The sequence below is a fragment of the Geotrypetes seraphini genome, chromosome 4 (assembly GCF_902459505.1).
Source record: "Geotrypetes seraphini chromosome 4, aGeoSer1.1, whole genome shotgun sequence".
In the NCBI taxonomy this organism is placed as follows: Eukaryota; Metazoa; Chordata; class Amphibia; order Gymnophiona; family Dermophiidae; genus Geotrypetes; species Geotrypetes seraphini.
This window is the reverse complement of record NC_047087.1, coordinates 67,291,387-67,314,949: the sequence shown is the minus strand read 5'-3', so window position 1 is coordinate 67,314,949 and position 23,563 is coordinate 67,291,387. Positions and strand designations below refer to the sequence as shown.

The window sequence follows — 23,563 nt, the reverse complement described above, 5'->3', positions numbered from 1 at the left end:
TCCTTCTCCAGCACCAAAGCTCAAAATAAGTCTATCTAGTATGCTATTGAGATATATGCAATTTCAAATAGGTAATATTTTAATTAATCAAGTCATGCTATACTGTAATTTGTTAATATTTTACTTGTTTAGCTAATTTTATAAATTTGCTTACTACTTTATTGAACCATGCTTTGACATTTTATGTATCAAACCCAAAGCACTATGTATAAATCTAGGTGCTTACTTCATATAACAAAGATTTAGCTAAGAAATACTTTCATTCCTGCTAAACAAGCAACCATATTGTAATTTTTACCGACCCTCAGTGGCACCACTCAGGACTCAAACTTTTCATTGTCTTGAGCTTTACGTGTCTGCTCGTCACTGGGTCTCCACTTTTCTAGTTACCACCCCTATCATCTGAAATTCAATCTCCCGGTTAGTCAATTCCTTAGAGTAAGAAGAGTTTCCTCAGACATTAAAGAATTTAAGAGAGCGGCTAATGAACTGCGAGAGAGATTCCAAACTCGCGGGTATCCAGAGAAATCTATCCGCTATGCATATATGCGAGCTAAATATGCGAATAGAGAACTTTTATTGCAGGAAAAAACTGAGGTTGAGGAAATAGATAAACTTATATGTGTATTACCTTACTCTGAAGCAGGGAAAGAACTGATAAGTCAAATAAAACATCACTGGCCAGTTTTACAACTTCATGAAATTTTTACCGAGATTCCTATGTTCTCCTTTAGAAGAGGAAAAACCATTGGTCAAACATTGTACCAACAAAAGAGGGGCATAGAAAATAAAAATAAAAATGCAATAGGGAATCACGGAAAATGTGGCAGTTGTCAATGGTGTGTGAACACCATTGAGGGTACAACATGGACAGACCCTCAAACAAAGAAAAGAATAGTAGCCTCAGGATATACAAATTGTAAAACTGAAAAAGTGGTTTATGTATTGATCTGTCCTTGTAACTTAGTCTATGTAGGGCGAACGTCTCGAGCTATTCATATAAGATTGAATGAGCATAAATCAAGAATTAAAACTAGAACGTTACAAGCCCCTATAGTAGAACACTGCATTAGTCAACAACATGAACCAAACCAGTTGAAGTGGAGAATAATTGATCAGCTAACAGAAGGGAGGGAGGGAATGGTAAATGTGGAAGAGATGTTAAACTATAAAGAGCAGCGATGGATCTATGTTTTAAACACAGTATCCCCTTACGGGCTTAATAATGAGCTGGAATGGATGTCGCTAGTCTAACCATGCATTTAGAACACCTTTAAATTGGAGGATTCTGTTAGAGAAGAAATTAATAATTAACTGTACGGGGCTGTCTTGTACGCCGGAGTTTACGTCATTACGTACCCTCGGGCTTATCAGATGGCCCTAGATATTTAAATGAAAAAACGCTGCCGCTTCCGGTGTAAAGAATTGGCGGTTACAGTGGTAGTCGGTGGTAAAGAGGTAAGCAGTAAGCTAGAATGTTGGTAGAGCGATAGCTAGCTATCTATAGGAAGAGCTCTTCTTCTACTTGTAAATAAATTTACTTATAAAAGCTATTAACTTATGGCTATGCCGGTTATACTTGCAGGGATGAAGCCTTGAAAAAGCTATCTCGGCGAAACATGTCGGCTTGGACATCCCTTATAAACGCTGACATCGCAAGCCAAGCAGACTTAGCCACAGTTTTAAGCTAAGTATAAAAAATACATATAAATTATATAAAATAAATAAAAAGTCTAAAAATATTTAGCTCTAAAAAGATTATGAGACCCAGTGACGAGCAGACACGTAAAGCTCAAGACAATGAAAAGTTTGAGTCCTGAGTGGTGCCACTGAGGGTCGGTAAAAATTACAATATGGTTGCTTGTTTAGCAGGAATGAAAGTATTTCTTAGCTAAATCGTTGACATTTTATGTAGGCAGGTAAACTAAAAGAGACCAGTATTTCAAAAGGGTCTAACCGGGCAGGAGAGGTTCTTACCTGGTTAAAACCACACCAAACTGTCCACCTGCCAATATTCAGCGACACTTAGGTAAGCAGGTAATACCATTGATTATTGCCTCAGACCAAATGGCACTGTCCAGTTAACTGGTCCAGAGGTAGTACCTGTGCACACCAGTTAGCGACAATATTTAGTCCAGTAACCAGTTAAGAAAATCAGATCAAGTCATGTCAGCAAAAAGACTGTTAATATTGCTTCTTAATGTCAGTGCACTGTCCAGTTAACTGGTCCAAGGACAGCACCTGCATGGAGCCAGCACTTAGCCAGTAAGCAGTGGGGTAATTCCATGTCAAGCAGTCCAATTTCAAAGAGGGTACTCAATCAACATCATGTGCGGATACATAAAAGTGGCCCAAATAAAGGGGCTCCTAGTGTGGTTGCATCATTATGAACTGTTATTTTAAACCAAAGTTTACCATCTTGTATTTTGCTGATTGTCCAGTCTTCTTTGGTGTAAACCGCCTAGAAATCATTTGGTTATGGTGGTATAGAAGAATAAAGTTATGTTAAGTTATGGACCTAGTTGAGATCATGTATCAAAACTTTGGTTATCTTCATTAGAGGTCCTGACATATCGCCTACAAAAATTTCATCAGTTTATGAGGTGGCTGAGTGGGGAGCTCTGGACCACTTGACATGGAATGACCCAGTGATATTCAGTCCAATAACTGGTTAAGTAAGTAGATAAATTGACCGTACACCAGTCTGAAATTTGGCAACTAAGATTTAATGCTGAGAAATGCAAGGTCATGCGTTTAGGTTTAGGAGATGAAGAACTTTTGTGCATGTAAGAGGAGCGAGACTTGGGTGTGATAGTATATGATGATATTAAGGTGGTCAAACAGGTTGAAAAGGCAATGGCTAAAGCTAGAAGGATGCTAGGGTACATAAGGAGAGGGATGGCCAGTAGAATAAATGAGGTATTGATTTCCCTGTATAAAACTCTCGTGAGACTTTGTTTAGAATATTCTGGAGCCTGCATCTTCAAAATTATAGACAGGATGGAGTCAGTCCAGAGGAAGCTACTAAAATGGGCAGTGATCTTCGTCATCAGGCATATGGGGGCCAGATTCAAAGATTTCAATAAGTATACTTTGGAGGAAAGGTGGGAGAGGGGAGATATGATAGAGACATTTAAATACAATCAGCAAAAAATTGTTATTAGCCTAGTGGTGGAGATACCCCATGAAAGTACATTTATAATAGGTGGAGAAAAAGCCTCAACTTATCAACAATGTACAGACGCCAACCCAATGAGTTCTTAAGCCAGTCCTGCTCTGTATCATAGGCAAAAAACTCCACACGTTTCAAAATGTATTTATCTATATATATAAAATCGGAGGTATGTATGTCTGTATGTGTGTGTGTGTGTGTATGTGCCGCGATCACGCAAAAACGGCTTGCCCGATTTGAACGAAACTTGGTATGCAGATCCCTCACTACCTGGGATGATATGTTCTGGGGGTCTCGCGGCCCACCTGCACACGTGGGCGGAGCTACAAACAGAAAATCAGATTTCACCCATTCAAGTCAATGGAAAAAATGTAAAAAGCTGTGGGACCGATTTGAACTCAAATTGGTATGCAGATCCCTCACTACCTGGGGTGATATGTTCTGGGGTTCTCGCGGCCCACCTGCACACGTGGGCGGAGCTACAAACAGAAAATCAGATTTCACCCATTCAAGTCAATGGAAAAAATGTAAAAAGCTGTGGGACCGATTTGAACTCAAATTGGTATGCAGATCCCTCACTACCTGGGGTGATATGTTCTGGGGTTCTCGCGGCCCACCTGCACACGTGGGCGGAGCTACAAACAGAAAATCTGATTTCACCCATTCATGTCAATGGAAAAAATGTAAAGAGCTGCCATTCTCACAGTAATTCAAAAACGGCTTGACCGATTTGACCGAAACTTGGTTTGCAGATCCCTCACTACCTGGGGTGATATGTTCTGGGGGTCTCGCGGCCCACCTGCACACGTGGGCGGAGCTACAAACAGAAAATCAGATTTCACCCATTCATGTCAATGGAAAAAAATGTAAAAAGCTGCCATTCTCACAGTAATTCCAACTACCTGGGGTGATATGTTCTGGGGGTCTCGCGGCCCACCTGCACACGTGGGCGGAGCTACAAACAGAACATCAGATTTCACCCATTCATGTCATTGGAAAAAAAGTAAAACGCTGCCATTCTCACAGTAATTCAAAAACGGCTTGACCGATTTGAACGAAACTTGGTATGCAGATCCCTCACTAACTGGGGTGATATGTTCTGGGGGTCTCTTCACCCAAGAATTTATATGTTCTTGCTCCTGGAGGTGAAACTAAAAATGTTGTTTATAATCAAGTTTTGTGTTAGTTGTATTGTATTCATTTTGTCAAATATTTCACATTATAATTTGAATATTGTACTTTTTATAAAGCTGTAAAAAAATAATTTCATTCACCACTATAAAGTATCTTTATTTGAATCCATTTACAGTGTTATTGCTATAATTAAATACCCGTGCAACGCCGGGGCATCAGCTAGTATTTTATGTTATTGCGATTTGGATTCTTGAGAGACATTTAAATACCTATGTGGCATAAATATGCATGAGATGAGTCTCTTTCAATTGAAAGGAAACTCCAGAGTGAGAGGGCATAGAATAAGGTAAAGAGGTGACAGGCTCAGGAGTAAACTAAGGAAATACTTTTTTTATAGAAAGGGTGGTAGATGCCTGAAATAGTCTTCAGGAAGAGGTGGTGGAGACAAAGACTGTGTCTGAATTTAAGAAAGTGTGGGACAGGCACTTGGAACATCTTAGGGGGAAGAGCTAGTGGAGCCATTTGGTCTTTATCTTCAATCATATTTCTATGAATATTGGCCAGTGTCCTGTTAACTTCTCGGTGTCTGTATTTACCTGGATATTCAGAGCCAGAGACCAGACATAGCCCAGCATTGAATATCTAGGCTTAATTCAGCCCATGGCTGTCAGAAGCTTAAAACCCACTGACTGCTGTGGGCTGAATATTACCCCCCCCCCCACACACACACACAATTTTTCTAAAAGTGCTTTTAGTTGCAATGAGAAAGAACAATTTTCAGACAGCCAATCTATACAGGTAAAACACCTCTTCCTAGTACTGGGCAAATTATAGGAAGTATATTTTCACTTAAACAATCAGGATAATCAAGGCATCCTAGAGGTAAAATCCATGAACAATTATTAGCTAAGTAGACCTTGGCATGCTACTACTCTCCCCTGGAAGGGAGTTATAGGAAATAGATCTATTCTTTGGAGTCTGCTTTGTACTTCCTAGTGACGCAGATTAGTTTCCTTTGGGAGAAAGCATGCTGAGCTTGAAGGATCTTTGACTTAACTCTGCATAGTGTATATTGCATGCCTTCATTACTCACTTTGAAAATGTTCCTGTATAAAAGGAATGTGATTTTAAAGGAGAGGATTGGGGGGGGGGGGGTGTAGCACTCTTATTATAGAGTTGGGACTCCTTCCAGTTTGGAGCAAACTAGTAATAAGGTGGTTAGCTCATCTGGTCAGAGGGCATCACATAAAGGAAACAAAGTGAGATCAGAAGTGATTTAGTTTAGGGGATAGGCACTACGGTCAGAAATAGCAAAGTCGGGCATGATTTCATCAGAAAGTCTTTTGAAAAAGCAGGAAAATGGAAGTCAGCAACCTGTCAAGTTGCTGCCAGCATAAATGCTTGCTCTCTGACCATATCTCCCAAGTAATATCTGCCTCGTTCTACTACCTCTGGCAGCTATGGAAAATCAGACAATACTTCTTGGAACCGGACTTCTCTCATCTACTCTATGCCTTCATCCTCGCCCGTATGGACTACTGCAACGCACTCCTAAATAAGCTCACTTCAAAAAACCTCCATGGTCTGTAACATGTGCAAAATGCCACCATCCGCCTCCTGAAAAATCTCCACATACAAGACCCGATCACCCTGGCATTGTGCTCTGCCCACTGACTGCTGATCAACAAACAATGTATATTCAAAGGCCTAGTAATGGCCTACAAACTGTACCATGGCATGGTACCGGCCTATATGGCCTCCAAACTTCCACCCTATGCCCCGAATCAACCGCTTCACTCGCAAGAAGAAAAGCAATTACACATGCCCTCGGGACACATCCTCTGCCTTGAAAATGCCCCCAAAAGATCTTACTTGCACCACGTACCATGCCTCTGGAACAAACTACCTACCCACATAAGATCATTAGAAGGCCTACTGAACTTTAGGAAGGCAATAAAAACTCACCTTTTCCCCGACCCTCTATGAGAGTACACCAATTCAAATTCCACGAACATTCTGACAAAGTATCCTGACCCTCCACTGTCTCAAGTCTCAAATGATATGTGCTTCATCCTAAATCATGCCATGTTTTCTCATTTAATGCTCTTCCACACTCTGTCATATTGTTCACCATTTTTGTCCTATTATACTATACTACATTATACTATACATCATATTTGCCATATTATGTTTTCCATACTATGTTTATTGAAAGCTTCTACTAATGACTGGGGAGTCAATTACATGAGCTTCTGTAATGGTGTTACAATACAGAGACTTTATTTTCTGAGATGGTTTTCAATACAGACACATTCATACCATAATCAATCATCCTATGTATATGTACACGTACCATAGCCAATTATCCTATGTATATTCAAATATAATACTAGTATCGTATACTATATTCATACTAAATCCTATTTATTTGTATGCATAATACTTGTATTGTGTTCTATGTTGTGTTCCTAATGGGGACTAGCTAGCTATCTCCTCTATGTTGCTTTATTAGTTAGTCTGTGAAGAGGATGGTTTTTATCCCTTTCTTGAACTTTCCGGTGTCATTTTCTAGTTTTAATTCCTTCGGAGGGGAGTTCCACCATCTTGGAGCCATCACTGAGAACATTCTTGTCCTATGCCTGCCATGCTATGATCTCTCATGCCATGTTTGCCACTTCATAACATAAGAACATTAGAATAGCCTTACTGGGTCAGACCAATGGTCCTTCAAGCCCAGTAGCCCGTTCTCACGGTGGCCAATACAGGTCACTAGTACCTGGCCAAAACCCAAGGAGTAGCAATATTCCATGCTACCAATCCAGGGCAAGCAGTGGCTTCCCCCATGTCTTTCTCAATAACAGACTATGGACTTTTCCTCCATTTCTTCCATACTATGTTTTGTCATGCTGTGTCATATGCTTTGTGATATTATGTTTGCCATGCTAGGTTTCACCATACTGTGCTAACCACACTATATTTTGCTGTACTATTTTTGCCATGCTATGTCTCATCATACCATGTTTTGTCATATTATGTTTTACCATGATTTACATTACATTACATTACTGATTTCTATTCCGCCTCAACCTTGCAGTTCTGGGCGGATTACAAAAGAGACATCTGAACATTTCCAGGATGATTACAAAGAGACTTCTGGACTTTTCCAGAAGAGTTACAAGAAGAAGAACATTTCCAGAGGAGTTACAAGAAGAATGGTGTAGTATAGTTTGGGGAATGGGATACGGCAAGAAGGATTGGGCTATTCCAGTGGATATACAATTTGGGATGCTGTACAGATAGGATATAGTGCAGTTTCAGTATATATGCAGTTAGGGAAGCAGTTAACTATGTTTTGTCATCTCTGTCAGACAAAACTATGTTTTGTCATCTCTGTCAGACAATGTTTGTCATGCTATCTTCTACTATACTATGTATGAGAGTGTGGCACAGGGGTTGAAGCTACAGCCTCAGCACCCTGAGGTTGAGGATTCAAACTCACGCTGCTCCTTGTGACCCTGGGCAGGTCACTTGGTCCCCCATTGCCTCAGATATATTAGATAGATTGTGAGCTCTCCAGGACAGACAGGGAAAAATGCTTTAATATCTGAATAAATCCATGTAAGCCATTCTGAGCTCCTCTGGGAGAATGGTATAGGAAATTTAATAAATAAGCAAGTGAAGAGCTAGCCCGGAGCTGTCCGGAGCAGTATGACATGTAACAAAGTTTATTGTAGATCTATAATCACCAAACAAGACTATGTTTAGGCCTCCACCTGCATCAGGGTACAACAGATTTTGAAAATGTAGTACATTCTTTGCTGTACTGAAGAAGAAAGTCTCACAATAAAACAGAATTCAGACAACAGAATGACAAGTGATGTGATTAAAATTCAGATAGCACATGTTAAAACACATGTAACATAGAAACATAGAGTATGATGGCAGAAAAGGGCCGTCGGCCCAACAAGTCTACCCACTCGAATAACCCACCCTCCTAAGCACTTCCTCGAAGTGAACCCACATGTTTATCCCATTTATTCTTAAAATTGAGCACATTGTTGGCCTCTACTATCTGAAGTGAAAGATCATTCCATCGATCAACCACCCTTTTGGTGAAGAAATACTTCCTAGTGTAGGCTGTGAAAAATTGCAGGAAGATATTAGGAAACTGGAAGACTGGGCATCTGAATGACAGATGAAATTTAACATGAAAAAATGCAAAGTGATGCATATTGGGAAGAATAATCCAAATCATAGTTACCTGATGCTAAGATCCACCTTAGGAGTCAGCACCCAAGAAAAAGATCTAGCTGTCATTGTAGACAGTATGCTGAAATCATCTGCCCAGTGTGTGGTGGCGACTATAAAAGCAAACAGGATGCTAGGAATTATTGGGAAAGAGATGGTAAATAAGACCAAGAACATGATAAGGCCTCTATATCGCTACATGATATGACCTCATCTTGAGTATTGCATTCAGTTCTGTTCAAAGTATCTAAAGAGGAAAGGTCTTGTTTACTACATTTTCTTTATGGTTTATACAATCAAAGCGGTTTACATATTTTTTAGACAGGGGCTTATTTAGTACCTGGGGCAATGAAGTGTTTAAGTGACTTGCCCAGAGTGACAAGGAGTTCAAAAAAGAAATAGCAGGATTAGAAAAGGTTCAAAAAAGTGTGACCAAAATGAGGAAGGGAACGGAGGAGAGTGTGGTGTAGTGGTCAGAGCTACAGCTTCAGCTCTCTGAGATTTTGAGTTCAAACTCTGTGCTGCTCCTTGTGACCCTGGGCAAGTCACTTAAGGGAAAATTCTATAAGAAGCGACCAAAAGTTAGACACCTACATAGGCACTGTTCAGCGTGATTCAAGTAAAATTGGGTGGTGTTTAGTGAATCACACTGAGCGGCACCTATTTTAGAGGCGCCCATTAAATAGGCCAGCTCTAGGCACAACTAAAAGTTAGGCGCCCGTGTGACTGCTTAAGCACGCTTAAGAGCAGTGATTTTGTAAGAAGGCGTCTAACACCTAGCCACGCCCACGCCTAACATGCATAGCGCCTATTTTTTTGAAGGCCGCCTAAATTTTTATAGGCGCCATGATACAGAATCGTGCTTTCTTGATAGGCGCCTAGGTTTCAATCAGTGCTGATTAAAAAGCTTAATTGAGCTTGCTGTTCAATTTAGATAGGCGCCTATCTAGTTGGGCGCCTCCGAAATAGGTGCCTAGCTTTAGGCACTGGTTACAGAAATTGGGCCTTAATCTTCCACTGCCCCAGGTACACTAGATAGATTGTGAGCCTACTGGGACAGATAGGGAAAATGGTTGAAGTACCTGTATGTAAACTGCTTTGAGTGTGGTTGTAAAACTACAAAATGGCGGCATACAAGTCCCAATCCCTTTCCCAGATGAGGTAAAGCTAAAGAAGTTAAGGCTCTTCAGTTTGGAAAAGCAGCAGCTGAAGGGAGATATGATTGAGGTTTACAAAATCCTGAGTGGTGTAGAACAGGTAAAAGTGAATTGAATTTTTACTCTTTCAAAAAGTACAGAGGCTAGAGGACGCTCAATGAAATTACATGGGAATACTTTTAAAACAAATTGAAGGATATATTTTTGCACTTAAAGAACAGTTAACCTCTAGAACTGATTGCCAATGGATATGGTAACAGCAGTTAGCATACACTTCTCCCTCCGTATTCGCGGGGGATACGGGTGGACCTTGGCCACAAATAACTTTTTATATGTTATTCGCTGTTTTTTGTAACTGCCAGCGCTTTTGCAGTTGAAACTGCGAATAACTAGAGCTGAAAGTACCTGGGAGTGTGCCGGATACCGAATATGTGAGCAGCTCTCTCTCTTTCGATCTCGCTGGTTGGGCTGGCTGGGCTTCGTGCAGGCTCTGCTTCCGCTCCGTGTCACAATGAGAGGGGGCAGGGGCCTGGGTGAAGGACGCGTCTGTTTTCAAAGTGCTCGGCACTTGCATTTCCTACGCTGTCTTCTTCAGGTCTGTGCTGTGAGAGGCGAGAGCAGCTGGCGGAGGAGATGATGCGCTGTTTCTCGGTAGGAACTTTAATCATGATGTCATTTTTTTGGAGTGGAGTCAGCAGCCAAAAAATCGTGAATAAGCGAATCCGCAGATACGGAAACCACGGATATGGAGGGAGAAGTGTATTTGGTTTTTTTTTTAAAAAAAAAGTTTGGACAAGTTCCTAGAGAAAAAGTCCATAGTCTGCTATTGAGACAGACACATGGGAAGCCATTGCTTGACCTGGGATCGGTAGTATAGAATGTTGCTACTATTTGGGATTCTGACAGGTACTCGTAACCTGGATTGGTCACTGATGGAAGCAGTAAACTGGGCTAGATGGATCATTAGTAAAGATGGTGCTTCTAAAGCAAGCCAAAAGATGTAAACCACTTGCATCCCATGTACTGACTAAACGTATCTTTATTGTAAACCGTTTCTATCCCATGTACTGTCAAATGTATCTTTATTGTAAACCGCTTCGAACTTCATGGTATAGCGGTATATAAGAAATAAATTATTATTATTAATATTGTAGTAATTAAGGCAGGGTTACTTCTAATACATTCTTCTTGGTTCATTTGTGGCTCTACTCGCGGGGCAGTTTAATCACAGCTTGAAGGAAGATTACTACATTTTGCCCATGAAAAGCTTTGGTGCTTTATTAGAGCCCTGCCTCATTTACCACAAGCTTTGCCCTTCAGCTTGCTTTAGAAGCAGCACCTTTCTGAATTCTGTTTTATTGTGAGATTTTCTTCTTCGGTACAGCAAAGAATGCACAGTATTAGGATTTCAAAACCCACTGTACCTCTGATGCAAGCAGAGGTCATAACGTGGTCACACTGGATGATTTTAGAACAACTACTGCTGCATACCATACTGCTCTGGACTGTCTATGCATATCCATGCCCTCATTTGCTGATTCTTGTCTGCTGAAATTTGCTGCTTTCTTGGTCATTTGGTTGCAGCCTGCAAGGAACAGAAATCTACTAGAAAGGCAGAAGACTGAGAGAAGCGGGGGACGATTGGAGGACCTTTTAAAATTACACCTATCACTCCAGGTGGATGTATTCTTGCCAGAAACTTATAGAGCCTGTGGACTGAGGCTTGGCTCAGAGTAGAGAATGACACGAGGACAAATTTTTCCTCGTCTCCACAGGAACTCATTTTCCCATCCTGTCCCGGTGAGTTCTTTTCCTGTCCCTGCCCCATCATTATCTGCCCAAGCCTAAAACACTTTAAAGTCATAAGTGTTTGAGGCTTGTTCGATTAAGGCAGAGCTTACAGGAATGGGGCAGGGGCTGGGACAGGGGTAGCAATAAAACTCGCAGGGATGGGGACAAATTTGTCCCCGTGTCATTCTCTAGCCCAGAGAGTGGCAGGCCAAGGAGTTTTAAGTTGTTACATGAAGTTTCATGTCAGCCTGTATCCAAATGTTTCCTGTACATATATAGAATGCTATTGTCTCAAGGATGGGCTGTGTTGTCTGGGAAGTAAGGGACCCAGTAAAGGAATATAAGGCAGTTTGTGCAAGCTTGCCTGACTGCTCAGCTGTTATGGGCCACCAGAAGTCTGGGACCGGACACGAGCAGGTATTACAAGTTTTGCAAGGCTCAGAGCCCAATAAAAGTTTTAGGCCATCATCACTGATTTCTTTCCCCTGTTGGTAGTTGAGGGAGCAAAATAATTTCCCATTCATTCAAGTACTCTAAGCACAAGGAGGATTCTGCTGCTCACAGCTTCCTTCCAAAACAACCATCTCAACAAATCACAGACGCTACAAATTGTCTTCTTGTCTTTTATGACCCCAGTTTCTTCCTATCCTTCTTGACTTATAATTTGAAATCAACCAGTCTTGACTGAAGATAGAGTCAAGAGCCTTTATCTGCAATGAACAGTAGGTTTCTATTATTTTTACATCACTTATGCTAATTCAGTCCACTCATCCATAGTGACTGTCCTTGGTCAGGAGTCACAAGCCATGAATCTTTCCAGAAAATGACTAGTTTGGACCCTAATTCTACTCCTAGTTGAATAATGGTGTAGACTCCCTCCCTCCCATTGTGATGAATGATGGCTCGACAGCCAGCCTGAGGGATAGAAGTGACCCAGGAACTGAACGCTAGACTCCATATGGTAGTTAACACAACCACTGTATGAGGTCTTGTCCTGTCATATCCTATTAAGTATTGCCATGTCTTTTGAATACTATCATGCTCCCCTATGTGCTGTCCTAGCATGTCATGATCCAAAATGTACTATCATACTCTACATTACTATATCCTGTTATGTTTTATTATGTATGTAAACTTGTAACCCGTTCTGAGCTCTTCTGGGAGGATAGGATATAAATCTAAATAAATACATAAATACATAATTAAGAGTCAGTATGCTGGCCCAAGTTTTCTCAATTAGGTTAACAGAGTGGATTTTAACACTGAATCATATTAAGCATTTTGTAGGCTGTGCCATTTTAAAATAGCCTATCTGGACGTCCAGGCAATTGTTCGGCCAGACCGCCAGAATGTCCATCTTTATACCACATTGTCAATCAAAATTTGTCCAAGTCCCAAACAGCCAGAACAAGACCATTTGGACATCGGAGGGGCCAATCTTGTAATGGACTGGCCACCCAGATATGACAACAGAGCAGTGGGATACCTTAGAAGGCATTGCTGTGAACGTCACAAAAAGGGTGCCACAAAAACATCTCACCCGAACTCCATTATAGGTTATGGTGAGCCCCCTCCCCAACTCACTATACCCACCTGTCTACAACCACAATAGCTCTTATGGCTGCAGGTGGCACCTATATGGCAGTAGGTTTTGGGGGGTTTTGGTGGGCACACATGTTCTATCATAAATGTAGTGGTTAGAGTGGCTTATGGGCCTGGATCCTCCTCTCTATGGTTCATAGCTCACCCCACAGACTATTTAAGACACTTGTGTGCAGCTCTACTAGGCTTTCCTATACCAGGTGCTCATGTTCTGGAGACAGGTATGTACTTTTTTATTCAGATTTTTGTGGATGTCTGAGGGGTTCAGTGAACACTGGGGGACTGTGTGCGGGTCTTTACTTTGTCTCTTCAGTCATTATCTGGTCACTTTGGATACCTTTTTGGCACTTTTTATATCGTCTAACTCACAACGTTTAAGTTTTACATCGTCTAACTCACAACGTTTAAAGTCCAAAATGTCTGGTAAAATATTTGATTATCTCTGCAGGATGACTAAGTCTAGATCAGCCCCCATCCCGCCCACATACTGCCATAACCACTCCTCTAGATAGGCCTCTTTTAGTTCTGGGCGCACAGCGGGATATGAGGCCTAAAAAGTCCCACGACACGTCCAGAAAACCAGTTTGATTATTGGCACGTCTACGACCTGTCTTTTAGGTCAACCAAGTGCTGACTTCGGAGGGTTTTCAGACATGTTTAAGCTTTGATTATGAGCCCCTTAGTATCAAGAGCAAGAGATACTGGAAGGTGTTGTGCCTAACTCACGACCAGCTAGATCTGAATGCAATGTTGCTTTGAATGCAGAGATACTTTGTCTTAACTGGATCATCATAGATGAACTACACTTGCCATTCAGTTTTATTAGATTTTGAATCTGAGTTGAAACGGGTTTTCTTATCCATGGGTCAATGAAACTATGAGATCATCTCTGCTGTTCAATATTCTTAGGAAATATATCACAACACTGTTATCACTACAGTATGAATCTTATCTCTCTATGCACCAAAGTCCATGACAAAGTCTTCAAATGTTTAATCTGATGAAGGGTACTGTATGGAATTTTTGCATTAATGTTACATAGTTCCCTTACATACAATGGTGCACATCCTCATACAACAGCTACACTTTAGAATTCAGATGAAGGAACATATGCGTGTAAATCCAGACAGACATGCACGCTATCATCACACGCACACACACTATCATGCACGTAGCAAGAGGAAAAGAAGGCCACTTTGGTTCTCAAAAGTAGTAGCTGAGAAGGTAAGGGAAAAGAAGTCAGCTTTCATAAACTACAAAAGATTGCAGAAAGAGGAAGGCAGGCAAAAATATCTGGAAAAGTTAAGAGAGGCTGGTAGAGTATTCAGGAAAGCAAAGATGAAAATGGAAGAAAAAATAGCCGACAGTAAAATGTGGGGACAAGAATATTTTAGATACATTAGTATTAGTAGATACATTAGTTATTATAAGAAATTTAAGGATGTGTGGGGACCATTATTAAATTATAGTAATGAATAAGTTACACTTTTCCCAATTTTAATACACATGTGGATTTGGGATGGGGGGGGGGTTCTTGGTTTTCCATTAAGAATATATATATGAAGGTCATAAGATATTATTTTGAGAAGGCATATATTAGTTATATATGAATTTGGGAGGGGGTGGGGGTTAAATCTTATTGGTGTATGATATTGAAGACTTTTCAAGTGATGTTGTATTATAATTGTTTGATATTTACTGTGCACTTGATGTAAGTTATAAAATGAATAAAGAATTTTTTAAAAAAGATACATTAGTAATAGAAAAAATTGCAAAAGTGGCATTGTGAGACTCATAAGGTGAAGGGGAGAAATATGTAGAAGCTGATAAAGGTAAGGCTGAATTGCTTAACAAATATTTCAGTTCTGTGTTCACAGCTGAAGCGTTGGGAGCAGGATGCAGAAGACAAACACAAATAGGAATGGAGATGTGGTAGACCCTGATCAATTTTCAGAGGACTGTGTTTGTGAGGAGCAAGTTAGACTAATAGTGGACAAAGCGATGGGGCCAGATGGTGTACATCCGAGGGTACTAAAGGAACATAGGGAAGTTCTTGCAGCTCTGCTGGCTAACCTTTTCAATGCTTCTCTAGAGTCCGGAGTGGTACAGGAGGAATGAAGAAGGGTGTATGTGGTACCTCTCCACATAAGTGAAAGTAAGGAAAAAGTAGAGAAGTACAGGTAGGTAAGTCTGACTTCTGTGGTAAGAAAATTAATGGAAACACTTTTAAAACAGAGAATAGTGATGCATTATAAGACCTGAAGCAACATGGATTCACTAGAGGCCGGTCTTGACAGACAAGACTGATCAATTTCTTTGACAGGGTGACCAGAGAATTGGATAGAGGGAGTGCACTAGAGGTGGTGTATTTAGGTTTCTGCAAAGCCTTTGACAATGTTCCACACAGGCATCTAATAAATAAAATGAGTGCCCTCAGGATGGGCCCCAAAGTGACAGACTGGGTCAGGAACTGGTTGAGTAGAAGGCAATGGAGATCACTCTGAGGAAAGGGATACCAGTGGAGTACCTCAATTTTCAGTTCTTGGGCCTGTTCTTTTAAACATTTTTGTAAGTGATTTTGCAGAAGGGCTATCATGTAAGATTTGCCTCTTTGAGGACGATACCAAAATCTGTAATAGAGTAGACATCCCTGATGGTTTAAACAAAATGAGGAAGGACCTAGCGAAGCTTGATGAATGGTCTAAATTTTGGCAGCTAAGAATTAATGCTAAGAAATGCAAGGTCATGCGTTTGGTTTGCAAAAACCTGAAGGAGCGGTAAAGTTTATGGAGTGGAGAACTTTTGTGCATAAAAGAGGAGCAGGACTTCAGTGTAATAGTATAAGATGATCTTAAGGTGGCCAAACAGGTTGAAAAGGTGACGATGAAAGTTAGAAGGATGCTAGGGTGCATAGGGAAGAGTTATGGCCAGTAGGAAAAAGGAAGTATTGATGCCTCTGTGTAAAACTCTGGTGAGACCTCATTTAGAATATTACGTATAATTCTGGAGAACGCACCTTCAAAAAGATATAAACAGGATGGAGTTGGTCCAAAGGAAGGCTGCTAAAATGGTCAGAGGTCTTCGTCATAAGGTGTATGGGGACAGACATAAAAATCTCAATATGTATACTTTGAAGGAAAGGTGGAAGAGGGGAGATACGATAGAGATGTTTAAATGCACACGAGTCGAGTCTCCTTCATTTGAAAGGAAGCTCCAGAATGAGAAGGCATAGGATGAAAAGAGGTGATAGGCTCAGGAGTAATCTAAGGAAATGCTTTTTTACAGAAAGGGTGGTAGGTGCGTGGAATAGTCTCCCAGTAAAGGTGGTAGAGACAAAGACTGTGTCTGAATTTAAGAAAGAGTGTGACAGGCACGTGGGATCTCTTAGGAGGAGAAAGTGGATGCTGCAGATGGGCAGACTGTGATTCGGATGCTGCGGATGGGCAGACTGGATGGGCCATTTGGCCTATATCTGCCATCATGTTTCTATGTTTCTAAACCAAGCAGAAATGAGATTACCTTTTACGACTTCTTCCACAGAATCTGTGGTTGTGGTGGTTGTAGTGGCAATGCTGGTGGTCCTTTCTGTGGCTTCCTCATACTGTTCTTCCACATCTGTCTCTATGTCATCACCCTCGTCTTCCTCATCATCTTCAGCAGCAGCGGCAGTGTCCTCCTCTTCTTCATCTTCCTCTGGATGTTCTTCCACCACTTTATCATCGCTAAAACAAGGAACAGAGTCCAGTGAACTCACACGGTAAAGGTCAACTAAATTACAAGCTGCCTTGATTGGATTTCTTACATTCCCCGAACAGCTGCCTTAGGAAATATCTCCTGAAGTCCCTCTGTTCATTAAAAAAGCAAGTTACAAATTGCAAAATTAAATACTTCTGAAGAATACATAAACCTTGATTTGCCAAATGAAATAAACTTCAAGGAGTCAATATTTAAATCCTAAGTCAGAATTTTTTGGGTTTTTTAAATTTATTTTTAACCATAGCTGTAGTCTGTAAACCAATCATGTATACTTAGTTGCACCGAATATACATATGACCTCTGACATATACAAATACAGTGATATTCAGCTGCTTATCTTTATAGTCAGACAGTTTAATTTAGGAAACATTTTTACTGACCTGAATTAAACTGCTTAATTATAAGGATAACAGTTGAATAATGCCAGATATCCATTTAGTTAAGTAGAATACTCATGCTCCCTCCTCACTCTGCCTCGACAATCTCCAGATAGTACTAAAGCAGTATATAAGAACTTTCAGTAGCCCTATGGTCTTTATCTTAGAAGCATTCCCATGTTTAAATAACAGCTTCTACACGTGCAAATAGAGATTTTAGAAAGACTTTATTTGCATGTAGTGAGTCATACTATGTCCATATTATGAGGGGGTGTGGATAGGGAATGAAGTATAACTGTTAAGGCCTACCTAAAATATTGACATAAACTTCCCAGTTTACCAAGGGTATTCATTTTGATATTAAAAAAATTCTAACCATCAGGCCTATGGCAGAGCCAGAAATAGCTGCCTGCTTGAAGGAGAAGGTATAAAGGCTGAAGCTAACTGCCCACCTGATCACCCCAACAACAAATTCCCCCTCCCAATACCCACCCATTACAGCCCTCCCCTAACATCCATATCTCTACTACATCCACTCACTGAAATCCATACCCACTAATGTGATCGAAACTAATCTAATCTGGAATTTCTATTCCATTGAATCCCATAACGTACAAAGTGCATAACAACAGTAGTTGTATATTACAAGGCCAAAAATATTACAGTGAAAATATCAAATAAATAAGCATATCAACCAAGATATCTTCCTCAGCTCTAACCAGGGTCCTTGATAGTCAAGTCGGAACAGAAGCAATCCCCACTCACTCCTGCTCTTGTGAGTCTCAGGTTCAAAATTGCACCTGTCACCTCTTGGGTCTCAGGTGCCATTTTGATCCCAGGACTTGCAAACACATGTATTTCAGGACTGTCTATAATAGCAGTATGGATTTCTAATATCTATAATGAGGGGATGTCAGAGGGTGTCTTGAGGGGAGATCAGATATCAGGGAGGCAATTTGGGAGATTATATGTCAGGGATTGTTAAGAGGTTAATTGGATGTTAAAGGGTATAATCAGGAAAAGGACTATGGTTGCTGGGGGGGGGGAGGGGGTGATTTCGGTATGGGGAGAAAGCGGATTGCCGAGCAAATGGATATAGGGAGCAATGATTTTAAAAAGCTGTTTCCATGCACATTTGGGGTAAAGATGCAAATTTTTATTCCTTCATATGCAGGTTTTAAAAATCTCTGCTCTAATTGGACATGGTACGATATTGATGTTCAGCCCTGCACATCCTTTGCACGTATTTTACAAGGGGCTCTGCATTTGACACAGCATTCATAAAATACAGTGGGAATTGTCCATACCCCAAAATTGACATCTTAATTCCCCTCCCTGTGTCTTATCAAAATCTAGTCTTCTTGTGTACCGTATATTGCTTTTGAATATTCATAGATAGAGCCCTTATACCTTTAGCAGCTGCTTCCACAAATATAGATGCTTTTGAATATTGGCCCAAAAATATTTAAATATTGACAAAGACTAATTCATTTTAGATAGGTAGGAGAAGTTGAAGTTGAGACATGCAGGGCTCATGTCTCAAGCTCCTTGAGTATTTTAGAACTGAACCTGCTGATATCATACCTGTTCTAAAACATAAGGGAAATAGATCATACACTAAACTAAACTAAAGCATAACCTAAGGAAGTTCGACTCAGTTTACAACAATTAAATAAGAACTGAAAAAAAAAAAATAAAAATAGAGATTTCAAAAGAGAATTAGTTTTCAACATGTTTAGCAAACCGAAAAGTTTTTAGAAATTTATGAAAATATTGGAAAGGACTGGGGCTCCTCAAACAGCATGAACATCCATTTTAGAAAAATTAATGTAGAAAATAGCAATGGGTTCACAGCCAGCACGTAAATGATGATGGGTTGGCACATAGGGCCCAATTCTATGGCGCCCTAATCACGGACACCTAGCAACGCACAACTTATTTGTTTTTAATTGGTTTAAATGGCATGGTAATTGCCCTCGCCATTAAAACCTGATTAAAAAACATTATTTTAATGATCAGTTTTGGTTATGCACAGATATCCACAAGGTGCCTAGTAGTGCCTAAGTCAAGGCACCCTCCAACTCCTACCTGAAAAGTAGGCGTGGTTGGGGGGGGCAGAGAATAGGCGTGGTGGACTTAGGTGTCACTAGGCCTTGTAGTCGAGCATCGGTAAATTAGGCCAGAAATACTCTGGTCTAATATACCGATGCCTATCACAAGCATGCGTAGGCACTGCTAGGCATGATTCTATAAAGGACACCTAGTGGTTGAAAGCAATTCGCGCAGAGCAGCATCTAAAATTTAGGTGCTGCTAGGCGCCATTTATAGAATCAGGCCCATACTGTTTATCTGTTCAGCTTTGGAAACATAACCATATATTATCCTAACGTTGTCACAGAGACAGCATTCAATTGCTGTTTGGCATTTTAGGAGGACAAAAACTACTGGGGGATTAAAAGCACAGCTGTTTACCAAATCCTAAATGTGCTTGGTAGCAGCTGTAATTCCCTACATTGATCTTTAAGAACATCAAAGTTTATTTATTTATTTTTTTGAATAATATCTTTATTGGGTCAAGTAATATAACCATAACACAACCAAGAACAACAATATGGCAACAATCCAGAGCAAATCAGCAATACAAGTACAGTACTCCCCCGATATTCACAGGGGTTCTGTTCCAGGAACCCCCGTGAATGTTGAAAAACCACGAATACAGTTTTTAGCAGGGGAGACAGGAGAGGACAGCCGGAGAGGCAGGAGAGGGTAGCCGGAGCGCAAAAATAGAAAATATAAATGATTTTTTCTACCTTTTGTTATCTGGTCATTTTGCTTTTAGTTCCAGTTTCTCTTTCTGATTTTGTCTATCTTCTAATTCTCTTTCCAGTGTCTGCTGTCCATTTTTTTTCTCCTCTTCTCTCTTGCTCCAGTCTTTGTCACCATGACTTTTCCCTTTCAACTTTTCTCCTTTTTCCTTTTCTGCCTCTGTCCACTCAGATCTCGCCCTCTTTCTCATCCTTCTTCTTTTTAAAATTTCAGCTACTTATCAATTTTCTATCTTCTCTTATTCTGGAGCTCTCCGATTTCCCATCTCACTCCTTTCCCAGCCTCCTATTTCCTTCTATCTTTCCTCCTCTCTCCTCTTGGTCCAACATTTTGCTTCCTCTCTTTTCTGTTGTTCTTCTTCCCTCCCCCCTTGATGCTGAACAATGAGATGGAAGGAAAAAAAAAAAAAAAAAGAGAGATGCTGCATCTCTCTCTCCCTTCCACACCCAGACCTATCATTTCTCCCTCCCTTCCATGTCCAGATTCAACTTCTCTCCCCAACTGCCCCCATCCCATCTCTCCCCCTGTCTGCCTACCTCCCCTCCCTCCACCCAGGACCACCATTTCTCCCTTTCTCTTCCAACAATTCTCCCTTCAAGCATCTTTCTTCCTCTTCCTCTACACCACCCCAGGTCCAACCTCTCCCTTCATCTCGCTCTCCTCACAGCTCAGCATGCCTTGCCCTCCAGCGCCAGTCCCTCTCTCCTCACAGCCTGGCGTGTCTTTCCCTCCGGCGCTGGTCCAATGTCACAGCCAAGCCAAGCCGAGCAATCTACTGGCCTCAGTGATTCGGCAGTGTTGTACGTGGCTCCCCCTCCTGCTTTTCACCTGCCGCGGTCTGTCTCCAATGATGTGCAACTTCCTGTTTCCACCTGGGTGGACTGCGGCGGACGGAAAGCAGTAGGTGGAGCCATGGACAACACTGCCAAATCGCTGCTGAAGCTGGCAGACTTTCCGGCGTGACGGCAACGTCAGACCAGAGCGGGAGGGAGGACACACTGGGCTGTGAGAAGAGTAAGTTCGGATCACATAAAAAGGCCAGGCAGGCCGGATGCGTGGTCTACAGTGTAGGTTTCCATCCTCCCCTTTTTTTTTTAAACGTGTGTCCCGATTGGTGGTGAGACGGCATTATGACACCTACAGCTGCCTACCATCGTGACATGCATTTGCAGAATCAGGCCCTAAATGTGCATTTACCTGCCATGTCTTGGTCTTACCCAAAAACACATCCAGACCATGCCCCCTTGCCATCTCCACAAACTAGTTTGTAAAATGGGGATATAGATGTTTATGCAACATAGACTTTTAAGTGCCAGCTTATGTATGTCTCAAATATAAATAGGGCTTGTAAAATGAGTGCCTCAGTTCTGAGAAGTTCAAATAAATAGAAAAGTGTATAGGCAGGATAGCACAGCAACAATGAGATCTTGCATGGAACATCACAGAATCCTATAATTCTCTATAGTGCTAATGACTACAATTAACACAGAAAATGGCAGGTGAAGAGGTCACCCAGTGCTCTCCTCTTCGCCATGCTGTTCAATAGTCTACCTTATCTTAGAGATTTCCATTCATCAGGGTGCATTTGGGTTGTTAGTACAAGATACTAAAATATTGAGTAAATGCTAAATTGATTTAACGTGCATTAAGTGTAAGTCAACTTGCATTTGTTAAAAAGTTTTAATGCTTGTAAAACATTTTTTTTTATTAACGAGAAATGTGTGAAACAACCTGACAAAAATGTCTGAAAATCACTGAAAATGTGCCTAGAGCAAAGCATTCTTCCTTGTGCACATTTGCCATAATTGTATATTATGCATCTCTGCTTTTAAAACTATGAACACGCATTTAAGAATGGATATATGTTTTGTAGAAATGAGACATATCATTCCCAAAGAATCCAATCAGAGGTTAGGAAAACGGTCTCTCAACCCAGTTCTTTGTATTCTAATACCTTCCTGGAAAATTCAGGGCAGGAGAGAGATTTCTCTAGAATATATAAACTCAAAATCGCCTAAAAAATGGCGCCAGCCGTGTGTCAATCACGCTTAGGTGCCATTTGCAGAATCGCATCTAATGGTGCCTATGTAAAAACTTAGGCGCTGGAAATGTAGGTCAGGGTTTCACAGGCCTACAGTTCAGGTGTCAGTTTTTGGAGAATCACACTTAGCAGCGCCTAAAACACGCTCCACCCACAGAAGCACCCACTTAGGTATTAGGTGCCTCTATGTACCATGCGATAGGTACCTGCCTTTTATAGAATTGGGTAGATGCCTATCACCCAATTAAATTTTTTTTCAATTATTGAACCTATTGAGGGGATTTTGCCAATTCCCCCCCCCTTTTACAAAAGCGCGGAAGAAGTTTTTAGCACCAGCCGGCACGCTGAACGCTCTGCGTTGCTCTGATGGTCATAAGAGTTCCTATGAGCGCACCGGCCAGTGCTAAAAACCTCTTCTGCACTTTTGTAAAAGGGGGTGGGGGAGGGAGTTAGACACCTAAAAGGCACCTAACTTTAGGCACCCCTTAGAAAATCTGGTCCTGAGTGTTTACTCTTTTTGTCCTATTTCTACTTTTATAATATTTCCTTTTTTCTATGAAATCCATTTGCTAATTCAAATGACAATGATTTGATGTAAATTTTTGATGTAATAATAAAACCAAAATTGCTATATCAGTCTGTTTGCCTGCCCCTGTGAGTGCTTCGGCCACCTGGTGGCAGTGTAGGGCAGGGGCACAAGTAGCATCTTGTAAGACTGTCTCATACACATAAATATCTTGCTACTGTCCTGGCTTCATCACCCTTCATGACAATAAAATAAACTACATTTTATCTAACTTTTGGAAGGTTCCCAAATCAAACAATTTACTGGGTAATGTTTATTTATAAAAGCTAAGTAAGTTTGCCAGTGAAACAAAAGCATATCTATATTTTGTGCAGCATATGAGCTCTGGGCGTCCACCTCCTGAACCATTCCATGACTTCCTGATTAAATTGCACAACGCCTTTTGTACCAGACACATGTCGGCTCCACGTTAACCCTAAAAGGAAAACCTCTCTTATATACTGTCAGCACTAACCGGGAATCTTGAGGCTTTTGTCTGTTTGGTTTACTTAAAAAGAAGGCTGGCTGGGATCAAGACATAATCATTTCCCCAATGCGGTCCAACAGCAGAGTGAAGGTTCGCACTCTCGGTCAAAAGGCCAGCAAAGGACTGCCCTCACTCACAGCTTACACTTCCCATTTGTGACCGTCTCTGGGAAACGCTGAGAATGGTGAATGGCCGATTTGTAATGTCATGGATCCATAAGCAGTCTGCAAAAAGTTACATGTTTGAACTTCTGTAACTTTTTAATTTTTTCACAGAAAAGGATGGGGCTGGCCTGTCGTATTAGAGATGGTCCCATTTAGGGAGCCTTGGATTAATGCAGTAATTAGTGTGAGCATGTTCACGCTGACAGTTAATGCAGCAGCTTGACACAGTACACGCTAGTTCCT

At 41.0% G+C, this 23,563-nt stretch overlaps 1 protein-coding gene across 4 annotated transcripts in view; it reads right to left on the bottom strand.

Moving 5' to 3' along the window:
* The window catches only part of APP (amyloid beta precursor protein), a 338,242-nt gene that overhangs the window by 100,415 nt on the left and 214,264 nt on the right, over window positions 1-23,563 (bottom strand). For all 4 annotated transcript variants that reach the window (XM_033941038.1, XM_033941037.1, XM_033941035.1 and 1 more), the window contains exon 6: window positions 16,624-16,826. In XM_033941038.1, coding sequence (XP_033796929.1) covers window positions 16,624-16,826 — 203 coding nt within the window. The remainder of the gene's footprint in view (window positions 1-16,623; window positions 16,827-23,563) is intronic.